The 19,083-nt window shown below is 48.4% G+C and overlaps 1 protein-coding gene across 1 annotated transcript; it reads left to right on the forward strand.

Moving 5' to 3' along the window:
- Positions 1 to 8,919: 8,919 nt before the first annotated feature.
- Positions 8,920 to 9,792, forward strand: LOC311188317 (olfactory receptor 14A16-like; the record flags this gene model as incomplete). The annotated part of the gene is made up of 1 exon (XM_084259436.1): positions 8,920 to 9,792. One exon carries the CDS (start codon positions 8,920 to 8,922, stop codon positions 9,790 to 9,792), a length of 873 nt encoding a protein of 290 aa, XP_084115562.1.
- Positions 9,793 to 19,083: the final 9,291 nt, after the last annotated feature.

A 19,083-nucleotide genomic window follows, 5' to 3' on the forward strand; every position in this document is an offset into this window, starting at 1 on the left:
GCTGAGTTCTCCACAGCTGCACGCAGGGCTAGAAACCCTGAGCAACTGAACATGGAGTGATCTGACGGGTGCTTTGCAGACAACAAACAGCGAGCACTGGAAACAATCCATCAGGCTTGAAAGCAGGACCCATAAAGGATGTAAACCATGCAGGCGCCAGCTTGGACGGATAAATTAGCTTCAGAAGAGGACTCATGTGGCGGCTTCAGAAGAGAAGCCTGAGCTGATGGCACATCCCTCCCCAGACAGAGTCGTCAATGTTTCAGGACCTCCATAGACTTGAAGACCCCCAGAGATCTCTGCAGAGACCCGGCTGCTGCACCTGCCTCAGGCCCTGCCTCTAGCATCTCCTGCAAAGAGCGCCATGGGTCTCAGCCCAGTCTCTGCCGGCTGTTTGCAGTTGGTGGGCGCGAACACCCCAAGAGCTGGAAAACTGGTGTCGCTGGCACTGCCTGCGGGGCTGGGTGCACACCTGCCTGCTCCCTGGTGGCTGGCGCCTGTGTCTGACCTCCTTGAGAACTCTCAATGGTCCAGCCATGTCTGGCCCGGCATCTGGTGCTGTCCAGCCTGGTCTGCGGACTATTGCTGTGGGCTCTGCAGGTGTGGGCTATCTCCCAGGGACATGGGGATTTGATCTTGATTCCTGGGTTCCCCCATGCTGACCCCTCCCTGTCCTCTGCCCATGCACGTGGACCCCTGGGTGTTGCCAGCCACTGCCCATGGGCCCACACCACAGGACGGGGTGTCACCTGTGTCCCTGAGGTGCAGGACGGGACTGGGGCCAGTGGACATGCATCCCTGGTGGGGCCGTGTGCCGGCCAGAATAGAGGGGCAGGGGGATCTGCTTCCATTGACAGGACCTGTAGGGGCGAGGCCCTCCCCTCATGTTTGCAAGAAACTCCAGAATCACCGTCAGTTTCTTGGGGCTGCAGGTTCTGGGACTGCTCGTCAGGGCAGGTCCCTCACGCTCGCTTCGGCTTCGGCCTTTCCTCCTGCGCGTACATGGACAGGTCCCCAGCATGTCCGTCCATGAGCTCATTTGTTGTCTGTGACCCTGACCTGGGGGGCCTGTGAGGACTCGGGGAGACCCACACCCAGGAAACGGCCCCCCGCTCTGCTGTGTCAGAGGCCGAGACACACCCACCCCGAGGACACGCCAGACAGCGCTGCCGCGGGCCTGACCCCCATTGTAAGGTGAACACCAGCTTCCGTCAGACACGACAGTTCACATTTATTACATTTCCAGGCACTGAGATAATCGGCCTTTTTGAATAAAATAATTCTGAGAGACACGAACAAAACCATGTCAGAAGACCCAGGTGCTTCCCCGTCTCGCTCCTGGGGGATTTCTTGGTTGTCATCCCTCCCACCCCCTCCACACCCGACCCCTGCCAGGCCCAGGGGGTGCCCAGGGTGGTTGCGACTTTCCTGCTACTTGTGGTTGGGGCTCGTCCTAGCTTTGATGATGGGGCCACCCCATCCCCGTGGGGTCAGGGGGGTAATGGGGCTGAGGGGGATCAGGTCCTGCCCGCGGAGCCTCCCAGGGCCCTGACGCGCCTGACACGGGGGGCTCATTACCGGGGCTGCCGAGAAGCCCATGGGACAGGACAGCGGCCCAGGGAGGCCCCTGAGCAGCAGGAGAGGACGTGTCAGGCCAGGGCGCGGGAGGGGGAAGTCACAGACCCCGCGGCAGGTCTGTCTGTTGGGGCATCGGCGGGGACCAGGCGAGAGTTACAGGCTTGGGAGCCCCGAGCGTGTGGCTGTCGCCATAGGGTGGACCGTCCCTCCCACCATGACTGCGGCCACGCCTGAGCCCTGCAGGAAGTAGCTGCAGGAGAAACCACTTCAGCTCCTCGGGTGAGGGGAGGGGCAGGACAATGACCAGGAGGGCAGCAGCGGGAGGTCAACTTCTCAGCGCCTACGAGCAGGGGTGAAGGCCAGATGGTCGTCAGACAGTGACACGGGGCGGGGACACCCACCCACTGCCCTAATGAGTGAGGTGGGCGCCGACCAGGAACGGACTTGGGGCCATCAGTGTCCACTTGGTCCAAAATGTGTGCCTGGAGCTGCCACTGGCCAGTGTTTTGCAGGGACTGGGGGCTGAGACCCCCACAGGCTATATTTGGGGCATCCTTGACAGTTCGTGTTCTTGAGGGTTCTTGGCAGGTCCCGCACTTGAAAGGGGCCTTTAGACGGCACAGGAGGGGCCGGGCTCAGGGTTTCAGGGGTGCCCTTGCACAGGACATGGTGAGAAGTGAGGAGACTGCTCAGGGAGCTGTGGTCAATTGAACTCTCTGCCATTCGGCATCTCCCACAGGTGGTGTGGACAGTGGCGGCACCTGCGGGTCACAAGCTGGAGAGGCCGAGCAGAACAGGAGCTGAGATCCTTGCAGGGGGACACAGGACAGAGCACGGAGAGAGGTCAGTGGGGAAGGAGAGCGCTGGTCATCTGCAGAGACACCGTGGGTCAGGCACTGGCGGATGGTTCCGGTGTTTTATTCCTCTAGACTTTCATGCAGTGATGGCTCCAGGGGGGATGAATCTCACCATCATGACAGAATTCATCCTCCTGGGGTTCCCCACCCAGGGGACCATGGGCTTCTTGCAACCGCTGCTCTTCTCCCTGGTCTACCTGTGCACCCTGCTGGGGAACAGGCTCATCGACCTCATCACAACCCTGGACCGGCACCTCCACACCCCCATGTACTTCTTCCTGAGGAATCTGTCCTTCTCGGACCTGTGCCTCATCTCAGTCACAGTCCCCAAGTCCATCGCCAGCTCTCTGAGGCACAGCATCTCCATCTCGTTCCCGGGCTGTGTCCTCCAGGTCTTCATGGTTATGTCAGCAGGTGCAGAGCTGACCCTGCTCACAGTGATGAGCCTTGACCGCTATGCTGCCATCTGCCACCACCTGCACTATGACGTCATCATGAGCAGGGACAGGTGTGTGCAGCTGACAGCTGTGTCCTGGCTGGGTGGGGGTCTCCATGCTGTTATCCTCACAACTGGAACCTTCTCTTTGTCCTACTGTGGTTCCAATGTGGTCCACCAATTCTTCTGTGACATCCCCCAGTTATTGGCTATTTCCTGCTCCGGAAATTTATTCAACAAACTTGTCCCCATTCTCATTAATGCAGTGATGGATTCCTGTTGTTTTACTTTCATCGTCATTTCCTATGTCCACATCTTCTCTGCTGTCAGGAAGATCCCATCCACAGAAGGTAAGGCCAAGGCCTACTCCAAGTGCCTTCCCCACCTGCTGGTGGTGGTGCTATTTCTCTTCACTGGATGCTTTGCTTATCTGTAGCCAACCTCAGGGACTCCTTCCATGTCTGACCTGGTCATTTCTATGTTCTACATGGTGGTGCCCCCCACCTTTAATCCCGTCATATACAGTCTGAGGAACCAAGCCATGAAGTCGGCTGTGGGGAGACTGATGAAGGGGAGACTCACCTAAACATAATAGAGAAGATGAATTCATGACTCCATTATGAGACACATATTTTAAATTATTGAATCATACTCCTCCTCATATTTTTCTTATTACATATATTTCCATTGCACTATTTTAAAAATATATGCTCATTTTTAAATTATATATATGGTGACTTCATATAGTCTGCTGCTTGTAGACTCTATTGGCATTGATTGTTCCTCTCTTACACTTAGGTGCTTTTTTATATTCTCTGTACAATGAAGGTCACTGAACTTCCAGACACTCTTTGCTGGTCTCCATTTCTGTGCTCCCAGCCAAGAGGGGCGATGGTTGGGTTTCATCACAGTCATGAGCAGAAGTTCTCTAATGGGGGCAGCATCTCCAGTCTCTAAGGCAGCTTCCCCTTTAATGTTTTCTTGATCATGAGTGGGATCAAGGGATATGGGCAGGACAGAGGACCTTTTACTTAGTAGGTGGGGCCTTCACAGCATAAATAAGGCCTGAGGATCTGAAGTGAGAATCTGAGTAGTCAAAACCTTGGTCAATAAGGACACACACGTGACGTGTTGGAGAAAACCTGGAAGCTCTGGTGTGGGTGCCGCCCGCTTTTGCCAAAATCACACTCACCAATTGTGGACACCAGAAATAGGAAAGTTAGATTCATGTGGAGTATATTTACAAAAAAAATTCCAAAATGCACTGGACAGGAATTTTTGAGATACAATAAGAGAACTTAACAAGTTATGATGATCAAAACAAAATGTTAGCTAGTAGCCTGCCTCATATCTAGTATTTCCAGAAATGTGTTAGGGATGCCATACATGACCTCACACCACACTTTACAGGAGTGTTATCCCATTTATTTCATCCCCTAGAGTGGGCGGGATGGCAGGACAATGCCCTGGCCGGGCATGTCAAGAGGAATCTTATCTAGAATGTCTGCATTTTTCACAAGCACGTTGAAATGAAAAAACTCATCAGATTTACGTACAATGAAATGATACTATCATTTAGTATACTTGTAAAGACATGTAAGGAATTGAAGGAGATTTAAATTTGGGAAGCAAAACGCCCCCATGATTGTCACTTGCTGTCTGGCCTCAGCTCCTCTTTGCTGATTGCATTGACCTTTGCTTTCCCGTTTGTGATGGCCAATATTTGAAAATTTCACACCAAAATATTTCATGATAAAAATTGGTTCCAACTGGATATCAGACATTTAAGTCATTATCAAACAGTTTACCTTGCGAGGAGGCTCTTCAGGCTGACCTTGCTCAGGTGAGATCCACGCAGGCACAAAGAAAATATGGAGGCTGCTAGTAAAGGTTAGAAAATGGCAACATCTGGATATTTGAAATCTAGGATGACAACTTGATACTGTTCTTTTAAGCAATTGGTATTTTTAACTTTTCTCTGATAAATTAATTTCTTAATATAAATTCTTGATACTGTTATAGTTCACTGGTGGGATTTAATGAGAATTTAATATGTGTATTAAGAGCCTGTATCAGAGCATTACACACATTTATGAGACTATTGTTTGCCAACTTTGTAAAATATTATTAAAATATTTAAGTAATAAACATTAAATGTCTCAAGGTTCTATGAATTTAAAAATGTAAGCACAATGAAACTTGTTGTGGGGCCTCCCTGGTGGTGCAGTGGTTGAGCGCTGGGTTGCGAAGCTGCCTGCAGCCTCTGCAGCACCGGTTCAATCCCCGGCAGCTGGGTGAGGGTCCCACATGGCGCGCAGACCTCTCCTGCAGCCCACTGCTCCCTTCAGCAGTGTACTTCGTCACTCTGCCTGTTCTACTCTCCGCTCTGGTGAATTCTCTGACCCTCCCGCGCTTCTGACTGTACCCAATGCTTGTATAAATAAATTAATCTTAAAAAAAAGTAAATTGTTGTGGACAACAAGGAATAAACATTGAGAACTCTAAAGATTCCACTGAAAAAACAAATTAAATTAAATAAGCCACTTTAGTATACTTCAAAAGTACAAAATCAACACTTGAACATCAATTGCCTTCTTATGTGCAAAAAATGAATCAGAAGAGAAGAATTTGAGAAGGCAATCTTACATATAATCACAAAATTACCTGGGAGTAACCCTAAAAGAGAAAGTGAAGATACCCAGAAAATTGTAAGACATTCTTAAAATAAATAGGAAACACACACAAAAGAAAATGGAAAGATATGCCCTCCTCATGGACAGGAAGAATCAGGATTACAAAATATCCATCGGACTCAAAGGAATTTACAGATTCATGCAATCCAAATAAAAATTTTAATGGCATTCTCAGACATATGAAACAAACATTACAGAAAAGCATATGGAACTACAAAAGACCACAAACAGCCAAAAAAGTCTTGATGAAAATGAATAAGAAAGGAGGAAGCACACTTTCAGACTTAAGACTGTATAATAAAGCTCTAATAGTTAAAACAGCATGGTTCTGGGACAAAAACAGATAGGCCAGCCACTGCAATATAATGAGGGCCCAGGAACCCACCCTCATCAGGATGGACAGTGACTCTACGACAGAGGAGCCAGAGTAGGCACTGGAGCAGGGAAAGTGGGGAAATGGTGCTGGGAAAAGCAGACAGATACACGCAGCAGAGTGAAGCCAGGTCCTGCCCCACACCCTACAGAAGAGTAAACTCAAAGAGGTAAACACCTGTTTCCATGTGTGACGTCACCATTGTCATGCAGCAAACCTAAGTATATGACACCATGAGCAGAAACCTACAATTTCCTACAAGATTAGAAGCAAATTATCCCAACAAAAGGACAATTCTAATGTAAGTGCAGTGACAGGTGCTGTGGTGGAAAAGAACCGCAGGATACACAATTTCAGAGATGAGTAAAGTTTCTCTTCCCGAAGGGTTGGTGACCCCCCCATGGTCACTCACTTCTGCTGGACATCCATTGTCTTTCTGCCCCACTCCCCTCCCTTGGCTCCCTCCTGCCTCTCTCCATTTCAGTTCCCTCCCGTCTCAGGCCTTTCCACATCCGCCATCTCCAGGGCCTCTCTGTGAAGGGCACACGGTGGGTGACGGGCGACTGTCCAGCTGTCTAGACAGGGACTCAGGGCACTGTTATGACTGATGGTGCTGACCCCAGGGGACATGACAGTTGGGGAATGGGACCTGGAAATGAGGATTTATCTATTCACTTCCATAGAGGCGTGAGCCAGACACAAAATCACATCTACACACCGAGTGTGATAATTACTCCCTGAGAAGCACTGCAGGACGCTCCAATTAACACAGTCAAGTAAACACACACTTTTCCTCTGGAGGAAGGTCCCTGAGGGCTGGAATCTGGACAGCGTCCAACACATGGACACCAGCTCCAGAGCTCAAATAGCCCAGCCCTGAGGCCCTGCTCTGTCCATGAGGCGGCAGCGAGACGGGGTGGAACATCCTGTGAGTGCTCAGAGGCATCCCCACAAGCCCCGACCATGGAGTGAGAGGCCGGGACGCCCTCTGTCCATGTCATGGGGACAACCTCAGGATAGAGACTCAACACGGCAGCAAGAACTCCCCCCCCACTAGACTGCAGGTATTCTGTTCTTAAACAGTTTTCAGAATGGAAATCATTCAGACTTGACTGTTTTTAGATTTCAAGCTTCATTTTAGATCTGAGAAGGCACAGTAAATAAAATATTTGTTTTATAAATCATGAAAACTATTAAATTCTGAAAGTGCACAAGTTTCTCAGTGTCCCACTGCCTTATCATGCTGGATGAGTCTCAATGAGAGGAAATATACTCTCCTTTAATTTAAAGAGTTCAAAGGATTGAACAGAACATTGTAATGCATCAGATATGTGACGATTAATGCTTCATAACTGGCATTTGAGCATTCAGCACGCTGAGTTGTTTTGGGCACAATATAAAAGCACAACAATTAATGGAATTACAATGTGATGAAAAAAATCCAGGGGAAAGTTAATATAATATTTATTGTCAAAAATCAGAATGTTATGCCTTTTGCCTACACGTTATGACAGACCTAAGTGTCAAATATAAACTATGTCCACACAACATTGTTCACCGTTTCAGGCTTTGGCACTAGAGAGAAGATGGGTGTGGACTCCTGTCTCTTCACAGACATGGACTTGGGTTTTTCCCAACTCCACCACTCTGGGGTTGTGTCGATACTGCACAGGAACAGAATATGTCAGAGCTCTTGTCATCATGACAGAGATGTTTCATATCAGTCACAAGGTGTCTACATCTAGGACCACCTCATATTCTGATTTATTTTCCTGTTTTTGTAAAATTATTAGGAAGATGCCACCAATGTGTTGCACTTATTTTATCTTACTATGTGACCCTGCATCCCCAGGGCCTGCTCCTCCGTCACCCCACAGAGGGGGGAGAGGGTAAGATTGGGGGGAGGAGAGCGGGCAGGGCTGCCCCGTGGCCAGACGTCCCCACTCACACATGGGCCTGGGGTGAGGAACAAACCTGCACCTGGGGACCTGGGTCCCTGGGACCGGCAGGGACAGCCACACACACAGACCGTCCGGCTCAGCTCTGGAGCGGCCTCCTCCCTGCACAGATGTGCATGAGTCTGAGGGGGACAGAGGGGCCGGGAGGGACCCGGGGGTGTACGAGCCCATCCTGCAGGAGGGACGTGTGGGTGTGACCCAGGAAGAGACTCTGCGGGAAACGTGGTCTCTGAATCCTCAGATATGGGGAGTCAGGGACAGGGAGATGAGGAGACGAGGGGACGGACCAGGAATCAGCAGTGAGGCCACAGGGGCAGGAATATGACAGAGGAGGCATCAGGACACGCCGCACGGGGACGCTGAGCCCAGATCATTCAGTTCTAGGACAGTGTTGGGTCCTGGGGAACAGGAAAACAGGGACCCACACACCCCATCTCCCTGCACAGCTGTCACTGTGGGGCCTCCCCAGACCAGGGCTGTGCTGGAGGAGCAGGGACGGGCTCTCTAGGGTGGGGAGGGGCTGAGCATAGTCACGTGTCCTCTGGGACTGTTCCTAGACAACCTCTGGGAGGTGTGCTGGGCTGAGACACTGGGGCCTGGGCAGGAGGCGGGAGCAGTGGGGCTGGGGTTGTACGGAGGGGTGATTGTCAGCTGAGTTTGTTGACAGATATGATATTTTCAATTTTTCAAATTTTGTAGGGGAGAGTTGAAATGTTTCAGTTTTCACCCATTTTTAGGACTTATTTAGAAAATGTAGTAATGGCACATTCACATGATGGAAATATATGGGCTGAATAATGAGGTCTATGCAGATAATGATTTTTGACTCAATAGGAGGTAGAAAGAGTAATTATGTAGAAAATATATTGAATTATTACCAATATGATAACCCATATATTCCATCTTGGAAGATTTTGACATTTTCTTCCCTTCACCTTTCTCAATACAGATGATGGCTCCAGGGGTGACCAATCTCACGGCTGTGACAGAATTTATCCTCCTGGGATTTCCCACCCATGGGGCCATGGCCTTTTTACACCCGCTGCTCTTCTCTTTGATTTACATGTACGCCCTTCTGGGGAACGGGCTCATCATCCTCATCACGACCCTGGACCAGCACCTCCACACCCCCATGTACTTCTTCCTGAGGAATCTGTCCTTCTTGGACCTCTGCCTCATCTCAGCCACAGTCCCCAAGTCCATTGCCAACTCTCTGAGGCACAGCAGCTCCATCTCCTTCCCAGGCTGTGTCGTCCAGGTCTTTTCGATAGTATTTTCAGTAGGAGCAGAGCTGACCCTGCTCACGGTGATGAGCCTTGACCGCTATGCTGCCATCTGCCACCCTCTGCACTATGATGTCATCATGAGCAGGGTCAGGTGTGCGCAGCTGACAGCTGTGTCCTGGCTGGGTGGGGGTCTCATTGGTTTGATGAACACAGCTGGACCCTTCTCCTTGTCCTTCTGTGGGTCCAACGTGGTCCACCAGTTCTTCTGTGATGTCCCCCAACTACTGGCTATTTCTTGCTCAGGAAATTTATTGAGTGAACTTGTCCCCATTCTCATTAGTGTAGTGTTGAGTATCTGCTATTTCATTTTCATCGTCATTTCCTATGTCCACATCTTCTCTGCTGTCAGGAAGATCCCATCCACAGAAGGTAAGGCCAGAGTCTACTCTACCTGCCTGCCCCACCTGCTGGTTGTGATGTTATTTCTCTGTACTGGATTCTTTGCTTATCTGAAGCCGATTTCAGACACTCCATCCATGTCTGACCTGGTCATTTCTATGTTTTACACGATGTTGTCCCCCACCTTTAATCCCATCATATACAGTCTGAGGAATAAAGCCTTGAAGACAGCTGTGGGAAGAGTGATAAAAGGCCAATTCTCCAACAAATAAGGTATCATCAATTATTCACCAGCATTTATTCAGTTTCCCACTAACTCTACATTCATCATTCACAAAGTAAAGATGCTTCCCATTAGTATTTTTCTTTTGTCGCAAATTCATATTCTCATATTGTCAATGTGCTCCTGTTTCCTAAAATAATGCAATCCTTTGCCAAACCTCTCCCTGTGTGATGTTCATAAACTGAATCCAGCTCACGGTTAAAAACATGTATTTGGTATAGAAAGAACGTTCTAGAACTCACACATCACCAACATTTATGAAACCAAGCCGTGGTAAAGGGGTTCTGTCCTCGGGAGCACAAGGTCATGGGACCCCAGTTCAGGCAATCGGTTCCCACCGCCTGTGTGTGTCTCCCCTGAGGGCCCCATCCCTGTGGAGGGGAGGGGAGACAGCTGAGCGGGGTCCCCCACTCCTCACCATTCCTACAGGAGTGTCTTCCTTTAAGACTCATTCATGTTTCTGTTCAAAAGGACAAGGAATCTTCTCCTGAATCTGCCAGAGATGGGCGGATGGAGGATATTTAAGGATTTTGAATCGACACTTGAAGCCTGCGGCTGATGGGAGTGTTCATTTCCATCACGTCCTGTTTGGATTCAGAGTCTCTCCACTGCCTGGCTGGAGTATTTGAAAATAAAATAGCTCTTAGGAAAACGCATGGCTGTGAAGAGCCACGTTTCTGGTTTTCACATTTATGACTTTGGAGCTGTGGGCTGCTCTTGGGGTCCTTGTCAGCTCCCCTCGGTTTCCAGGTCACCCCTCGATGTGCGGCGGCAGGTCTGCTTCCCCACTTTCTGCAGAAAACTCTCGCAGTCACTGTCCGTCTGCGCTGGGAACTGTGTCATTCCTTGTTTCAACATCCTGTGAGGAGAGCATGGCAGTGTCGTCGACTTCTGTCTCTCCACGGCATTCGCGCTGCACGGCCGAGGTTCTTGCAGCGTTTCCCCAACCCTGAGCTGGATGATGTTCTGCCCCTCATGCCCTTTCTCCGGGGGCAGGTCACTGTGTCCCACACTCTCCCGGTGGCTCTACCATCATCAGTCCAGGAGAGCAGCGTCGAAATGAAAAGGCATGTTGGCCACGAGCTCGAGTCCACTCCAGGTTCCGGATCACATGGCCCGGAAGTCGCTCGCTCAAGATCCATCCCAGTGTGGACTGAGCAGCCGCTCAATGCTCACCAGGATCACCACCCGCAGGCAGGGACGGGGCCACGGTCTCCACTGCCTGGATGTCACACCCTTCCCCAGTCGGATCCTACCCATATGTTTTCTATTTGCCCTTTGAACCAATGCACCGAGTGTGTTGGGAAGGGGACTTTTCCCACAGGCTTCATCGTGCCGTCACCTTCATGCAGTGTTTGTTCTCCAGCAAAGAAATCAGCTCCTTTGTGCTTTTCACTATTTTCGCGTGGTGTCCCATTCAACTCCTGGGCCTGTGTGCGTGTCCACTCAGCATCCGCTGACCACCTGCCCCTGCAGTGCCCGGCCCCTCCTTCCAAGTCCCTCCCTACTCTCCTCCTCCTTTTGCACATGGTCCACGTTTCTTTTTGCTGTGCTTGTAATGCAGGTTTTCTGTATTTTCTATTCCCAGATGAGGGAGACTGTCCACGCGCCGTCTCTCACTACCTGCTCATCTCCTTTAACAAAGTCACCTCAAGGTCCATCCATGTAGTCCCAAAATACATGATTTCACCTTTTTAATAGCTGTGTAGTTCCCACTGCATATGTACCCACATTATTTATTCCCTCTCTGTCCATGGCACTTGGTTTGGGGCCATGGCCAGCTACGGTGGATGGTGCTGCTCTGAACACAGGTGTATGTGCTCTGCGTCGTAGAGTCTGCACATCTGAGACAAATACCCGGATGAGGTTTGCTCCATCCTGTGGTTGTCCTGTTACTATTGTCTGAAGACACCTCCACACCATTTTCCCAGCAGGGATGAGAGGCCATTTCTCTCCTTCCTCACCTCTTGTTGTGTCCAGTCTCTTGATTGTTCCCTTCTCACAGGTGACAGCTCAGTGTGGCTTGGATCTGTGTTGCCCCTAGAATTACTTATGTAGAGCATTTTTATGGATTAAAGTCTGGGTAAGATACAAAACCATAAGACAAGAAAGAGAACACAGGGGAAGCCCTACTGGACACCCCCCAACACACACAGGTGGACTTGGGGACACAAGGCCTAGGACAGAGAAACGGCAAAAATAAACAAGGGGCCTCACCACACTAGTGAGCTCCTGTGCCTCAGAAGATGCCATTGCAAAACAGACTCCTGCACTGGGAGAAAATTGTGCACGTCACACACCTGGCAAGGGTGAATGTCCAAAATACACAAAACCTCACAAATGCAACAACAGAAAGAGACACCCCAACCCAACACAGCCTCAGGCCCCCGGAGACACTTTCCTCACAGGTCAGGAGGCCACGGCCTCTCACGCTTTTTATTTGGGTAGAAACCATCTCCGCTCCTGAGCCTGTCCACCTGCCTCACACCTGCAGCCACTTGAACATCCCTGACAGAGTCACAGGTGCGGCAGGAGGAAGTGGGTGTCGTCTCCCCGGTGGTCTCCATGTTAAGAGCATCCGGGTCGCAGTGCCCAGAGGCAGGATCCCCCAGGGGCAGGCATGTGTCCACCATGAGGCCGAGCGGGGGGACATGAGGGCACGCTGGTGAGCGGAAGGGGCGTGGCCTCTGTCCCCCGAAACAACCCCCACAGGGATCCCCGGACTGGGAGAAGCGCCAGGCACCCTCCCACCCGCTGCCTTGGCTGTTCCCGCTGGGCAGCGCGTGTCTCTCACCCTGGCCTCGGCCAGCCCGGGGCTCCGAGCGGACACCCCTGAACCCCAGCCCGCACTGCCCTCGGGGCCGCATCCACCTCGCAAAGCCCTTGGGCACAAATGTCCACATTTCAGCCGAAGGTGAACACGCATCGGGGAGGTTCCGGGACTTGTCCTGTGTGTCCTCCTGTCCGCGGGCCCAACCGGGACCGCACAAGATGGGGTCACTCCCGTCAGGGGAGGAAACGGACTTTGGTCACTTCGTGTCCCTCCCGCCCGGCCTCCCAGTGCGTGCAGCTACCCCGGTCCTGGCCAGCTCTGCCTGACCACTGTCCAATTGGCTCCCACGCCAGAGAGCGATTCCCACCGGCTGCTCGTCTGTAGGAGGCTCCATGTACCCTGCGTGCCTCAGCGCTCCTGAGCCCCGTCTTCGCCTCAGCAGCTGCCCATGGGTCCCCCAGCTGCTGCCCAGGACTCGGGCACCAGAGGCAGAGCTGGAACTACCCTGGCTCCCGGCCGCCTGTACTCTTGGCACCCCAGGGGACCCCAGCTCGGCCGTGTGCACCCCGCACACCCGGGCAGGATTGTCCACGAGAAGGCGAAGTCCATGCGAAGTCAGCAGCAAGTCAGATTCTCAGGCACTAGAGCAGTTAAACTATTCACTTTGTAAATCATGACAACTAATGCTGACGGGGCCCAAGTCGTCATGTCCCACTGCCCTGTCAGCCTGGGTGAGACTCGGAGAGAAAACATATTCTCTTGTAATTTACAATGGTCAAACACATTGACTTTTAATACATTGAGCATATAGAAGATTGTGACTTCTGGGAGATGTGACGATTTCTGCTGCATACCTGGGATTAGCATCAGCACACTCAGTGTGTTCTGGGCGCTGAATAAAATCATAGCAATTAATAGAATTGGATGGTGATGAAGACATTCCAGAGGGAATTAAAAATTATACTTACTGTTTGATTCAGAATATATGCCTTTTCTCCTAAACATGATGACAGATATGAGTCAAGTAGAAATTCAGTACCTTGTCAGCGACACTGTTGATGTCTTAATGGCTCTGGCACTAACATGATGGTGGCGCCGACATCTGTGTATTTGTGGACGTGAACTTGGGATTTTTCCCCAACTCCACACCCAGGGATTGTCAGTGTAATTGGAAAATGAGTCACAGTATTTAATCAGGGCCTGGAGGAGATATGTCAAGTTATTTTATCCATTTTAAAGATGTATTTAAGGTCACTCGACAGATGTCAACATTTTTCACCACCATGAACCCTGATTTATTTTCTTTTTTTATTAAATTTCTGTAATTATTCCCACAAAAGTGTTGCAATTATTTTATATTACTATATTCTCAAAAAAATTCTGCCCGCCCCAGGGCCTGACCCTCCATCACCCCACAGAGGCGGGAGAGGATGACATTTTGGGGAGGAGAGTGGACAGAGCAGCCCCGTGTCCAGACGTCCCCACTCACGCACGGGCCTGGGGTGAGGAACAAACCTGCACCCGGGGGACCAGGGTCCCTGGGACCAGCAGGGACAGCCACACGCACAGACCATCTGGCTCAGCCTTGGAGCGGCCTCCTCCCAGCACAGATGTGCATGAGTCTGAGGGGGACAGAGGGGCCAGAAGGGACCCGGGGTGTATGAGCCCATCCTGCAGGAGGGATGTGTGGGAGTGACCCAGGAGGAGACTCTGCAGGAAACTTGGTCTCTGAGTCCTCAGATGTGGGGAGTCAGGTGCAGGGAGATGAGGAACGAGGCGACAGACCAGGAGTCAGCAGTGAGGCCACAGGGGCAGGAATCTGACAGAGGAGGCATCAGGACATGCCGCACGGGGACTCTGAGCCCAGATCATTTGGTTCCAGGACAGTGTCGGGTCCTGGGGAACAGGAAAACAGGGACCCACACACCCCATCTCCTTGAACACCTGTCACTGTGGGGCCTCCCCAGACCAGGGCTGTTCTGGGGGAGCAGGGACGGGCTCTCTAGGGTAGGGAGGGGCTGGGCATGTTCAGGTGTCCTCTGGGGCTGTGCCCTGGACAATCTCTGGGAGGTGTGCTGGGCGGAGATGCGGGGCCTGGGCAGGAGGGGGAGCCGTGGGCCTGGGAATGACTGGGCACTGGTGTTCTGTCAATTCAGTTCACTGAGAGACCTGATATTCAGGTTTCATCATGGTCATTTAAAATTTTCATTTCTTCTCAAATTTACAGACACATGTTTTAACAATACATCAATAGCACATTCACATGAGAAAAATATGAATTTGCTTAGATAATGATAAATCATGAATAGATTGCATGCTTCTTATATGTTGATAACCCATTTTGTGTTCAATATTAGAAGATTGACAATGTTTTCTTCCTCTTTTTTATTTATACAGATGATGGCTCCAGGGGTGACCAATCTCACGGCCATGACAGAATTCATCCTCCTGGGGTTCCCCACCCAGGGGACCATGGGCTTCTTGCACCCACTGCTCTTCTCCCTGGTTTACCTGTGCGCCCTGCTGGGGAACAGGCTCATCTGCGTCATGACGACCCTGGACCGGCACCTCCACACCCCCATGTACTTCTTCCTGAGGAGTCTGTCCTTCACAGACCTCTGCCTCATCTTAGCCACGGTCCCCAAGTCCCTTGCCAGCTCTCTGAGGCACAGCAGCTCCATCTTGTTCCCGGGCTGTTATGTTATTCATGTTTCACTGCATTTACGATAAATCTGACGTATGATTAACCACATACTGTGAAAAACATATTGAGGTAATGACTTTGGAAATGTATAAAAAGAGAAGGCTGATTCCAATAAAGCGCACTCAGATTTTCACTCTCCCTTGAGTGTGTCTGTGTCATTTCTTTCGTCACCCGCCCTAATTCCTTCGACCACCTTCTGCTCGTTCTCACTCAACCCCTGAGATTGTCTCGATCTCCCGCTGCCGCTGGGCTGGTCCGCGGCAGGTGGCGCCCAACGTGGGGCTCGAGTCCCAAACAGTGGGGCTCAGTGAAGCTGGAAGAATCGACTTTCTCTGCTTTGTGAGACTGTGTGTATGTTTGTGTGAGTAATTGTGTTTGAGTTCCAAGGCTCTTTTGAGCCGCGGAGCCTGTGTGGGCTCGTACCTGCAGTTCCGCGAAAGCCGTAAGGTTTAGTGGGGTCTCCTTGCGGAGTCCAAGACCGGGGCTTGTACGGTCACCCCTATACCAAGGCTTTCTAATGCTCCGCGAGGAGTACGGTCAGCCGAGCATCGCTGAGTGTTTTTAGTTTCGCTTTCTAGGCGAAAAACTCTCTAGGTATTTCCTTAAGAAGACGACGTGTTTGGAAGAACGAGCTTGAGGTAAGCTATCTCTCCACTTTTTTTTCTAAAAAATTTTTGTCGAAGGATAGGGAATCTCGTCGGGGCGCCGCGGGCCCGCTGGTAAAGGCTAACCAGTTAAAGAGGATGAGTAATCTATAAATATGGGACATTCTTACTCTAGAGATAGAGGACTTTTCCTTTCAGTTTTAAGTCACATGTTAAAGAGTCGAGGGATGACCATAAGTAACAGGTCCCTCAGTAAATTAAACAATGTAAATGCTCTAAACCAAAGAGGCTGCACGCCCCTCCTCCAGGAACAGTAAGTGTTCCTGACATAAATTAAAACAAATAGAAGAGAATCCAAAAAAAAAAAAAACCTCTCAGAGGGGCGAGCCCTCAGTCCCATAAATGAAGGAGGGTCTACTCCGGCGCAAATAAGCTCTGAAGAAACACCTGCACCTGCTATGAATGTAGCCGTACATGATTTGCCAAGAGCCACTCCTGGAAGTGCAGGATTAGATCTTGCAGCCATGGCTGATGTTATCATGTCAGCCACGGATGGAGTTCATTTAGTTGACACTTACTTAAAGGGACCGCTTCCGCAAGGAACTGTCAGACTTCTAATTGGCCGTAATTCAAATTATAAAAAGAATTTTAAAGTTCTACCTGGAATAATTGACTCAAGTTTTGAAGGGAAGTTTAAAGTTATGATTCGACCTTTGAAAGAAACAATACAAATTCATAAAGATCAGCATATCGCTCAAATTCTTGTGCTGTCTTATGTTAAATTACCTAATCCGATTTTAAAAGATAAAAGAGGAAATGAAGGCTTTGGATCCAGGGATGTAATTGCATGGACCCAGAGCATTACGAAAGAACGGCCATTGAAAAAATTAATTGTTAATGGACACCCAATTATGGGGTTGCTAGATACAGGAGCTGACAGGTCATGCATGTATTGCAGGAAAAGATTGGCCTGCGGCATGGCCAGTTTTAAATTCCTCCTCTACATTGATTGGATTAGGCATGGCCAATAATGTAGCTCAAAGTTCACAAATGTTGTCTTGGCAATTAGGACCACAAAAAGGTTTGTTTCAACCTTATGTGATCCCTGCCTTGCCTTTTTCCCTATGGGGACGTGATATTATGGAATCTTTGCAATTGTCTTTAGTCACTCCAGATGTAATTGATGAACAGGTTTTTTTGTAGGGGCCATTAAAACTCAAAAATATGCTGATAAAATTAATTGGAAAGATGAAAATCCTGTCTGGATCGATCAATGACCCCTCACAACAGAAAAGATCCAGGCTATTCAAACAATAGTGCAAGAACAATTGGCTAAAGGTCATTTAGAGCCATCTACAAGTCCTTGGAACACTCCTGTTTTTTGTATAAAGAAAAAATCTGGTAAATGGCGTCTTCTGCAGGATTTGAGAGCAGTTAACGCTACCATGCAGGATATGGGTGCCCTACAACCAGGGTTACCCTCTCCAGTAGCGGTTCCAAAAGATAATTATGTTATTATTATTGATTTACAAGATTGTTTCTTTACAATTAAATTGCATCCAGAGGATTGCAAAAAATTCACTTTTAGCATTCCATCTAGCAACTTTCAAAAGCCATGGCAACGATATCAGTGGAAAGTCTTGCCACAAGGTATGAAAAATTCTTCTACTTTATGTCAAAAATTTGTTGACCAGGCATTACAAGTTACTAGACTAAAGTTTCCAGAAGCATATATTATTCACTATATGGATGATATTCTCTTAAGTCATCCTTCAAAAGATGTTGCAGATTCAATTTTAATTCATTTAATAGAACAATTAACGACTTATGGTCTGGTTGTAGCATCGGATAAAATCCAGAAGGACCGACCATTAAATTATTTAGGAAAAGTTATTTACAATGATTGTATTATGTCTCAAAATTTACAAATTCGTGTTGACAAATTGCAAACTTTAAATGATTTTCAGAAATTATTGGAAAATATCAATTGGATAAGACCTTATTTAAAAATTACTACTGGAGATTTACATCCACTTTTTGCAATTTTGCAAGGAAATTCAAATCCTAAATCTCCCTGTATTTTGACTCAAGAAGCATTACAAAGTCTTTGATTGGTTGAGCAAAAAATCTCAGAGGCTAAAGTTATTCAAGTTAATTACTCTAAAACATGGGATTTATTAATTATGCAAACTGCCTATACTCCTACAGCCTGCTTATGGCAGAAGGGCATTTTGGAATGGTTGCATCTCTCCCATGCACAAACACGTGTGGTGACAGCTTATCCATCTATGTGTGCATTTTTAATCATGAAAGGCATCACCAGATCTTGTGAACTATTTGGACATGATCCCGCTAATATTGTAATTCCTTATAATAGAGTTCAATTTGAATTTTTACTTCAAAATGATAATGGTTGGGGAGTTGCAGTGCAAAATTTTACAGGACAAATTAAATTTCATTTGCCTCAACATCCATTATTAAAATTTGCAGAAAAAAACTAAACTTATTTTTCCAAAAATTATTAATTCTGAACCTGTACCCAATACAAAGTTCATTTTCACTGATGGCTCTCCGTCTGGAGTCTTTGCAGTTTATAGTCTTGAAAATGAACCTTTACAAAAAGTCTCTAAAAATGTCTCTGCTCAGCAGGCTGAAATAATTACAGTCATTATGACACTTGAGCATTTTGCTCAGCCTTTAACTTTGTTTTCTGATTCTAAGTATGTGGTTAGGCCATTTATTCTTTTAAAATAAATAAATAAAATATTTCTAAATAATAGTATTTAAAGTTCATTTACTATTGCTAAGGTAATAAAAAATGGTTAAATATAACTATATAATATAACTACAGGTTTTTATAATAATATTATAAACCCACTGCAATGGATGGGTGGGGGCTGCCCCTGGACTCAACAAGCAGCTGCCTGGACTTTTTCTCCAGTGTTGGGATCACTGGCAAGTCTCTACTGCCTTTCTACTGTGGGGGACTAAACTGTTTTGGTTCATTCTAGGAAAAAAGTTTTATTTCCCTATGTTTTTTTCTAAATTTTAAAGTCTAAATTGTCTAAGGAAAAACTGCTGAGTTATTTTGAATTTGCTAACAAGCTATACAAAATGCTTATTGGTTGAATAAAAGTTTTTAGATTTACTTAGTGGACCTGTAAAAGGTTAAATTTCTTGTTAAAATTAATTAATCTC

Source organism: Talpa europaea (assembly GCF_964194135.1).
Source record: "Talpa europaea genome assembly, chromosome: 2".
Lineage (NCBI taxonomy): Eukaryota > Metazoa > Chordata > Mammalia > Eulipotyphla > Talpidae > Talpa > Talpa europaea.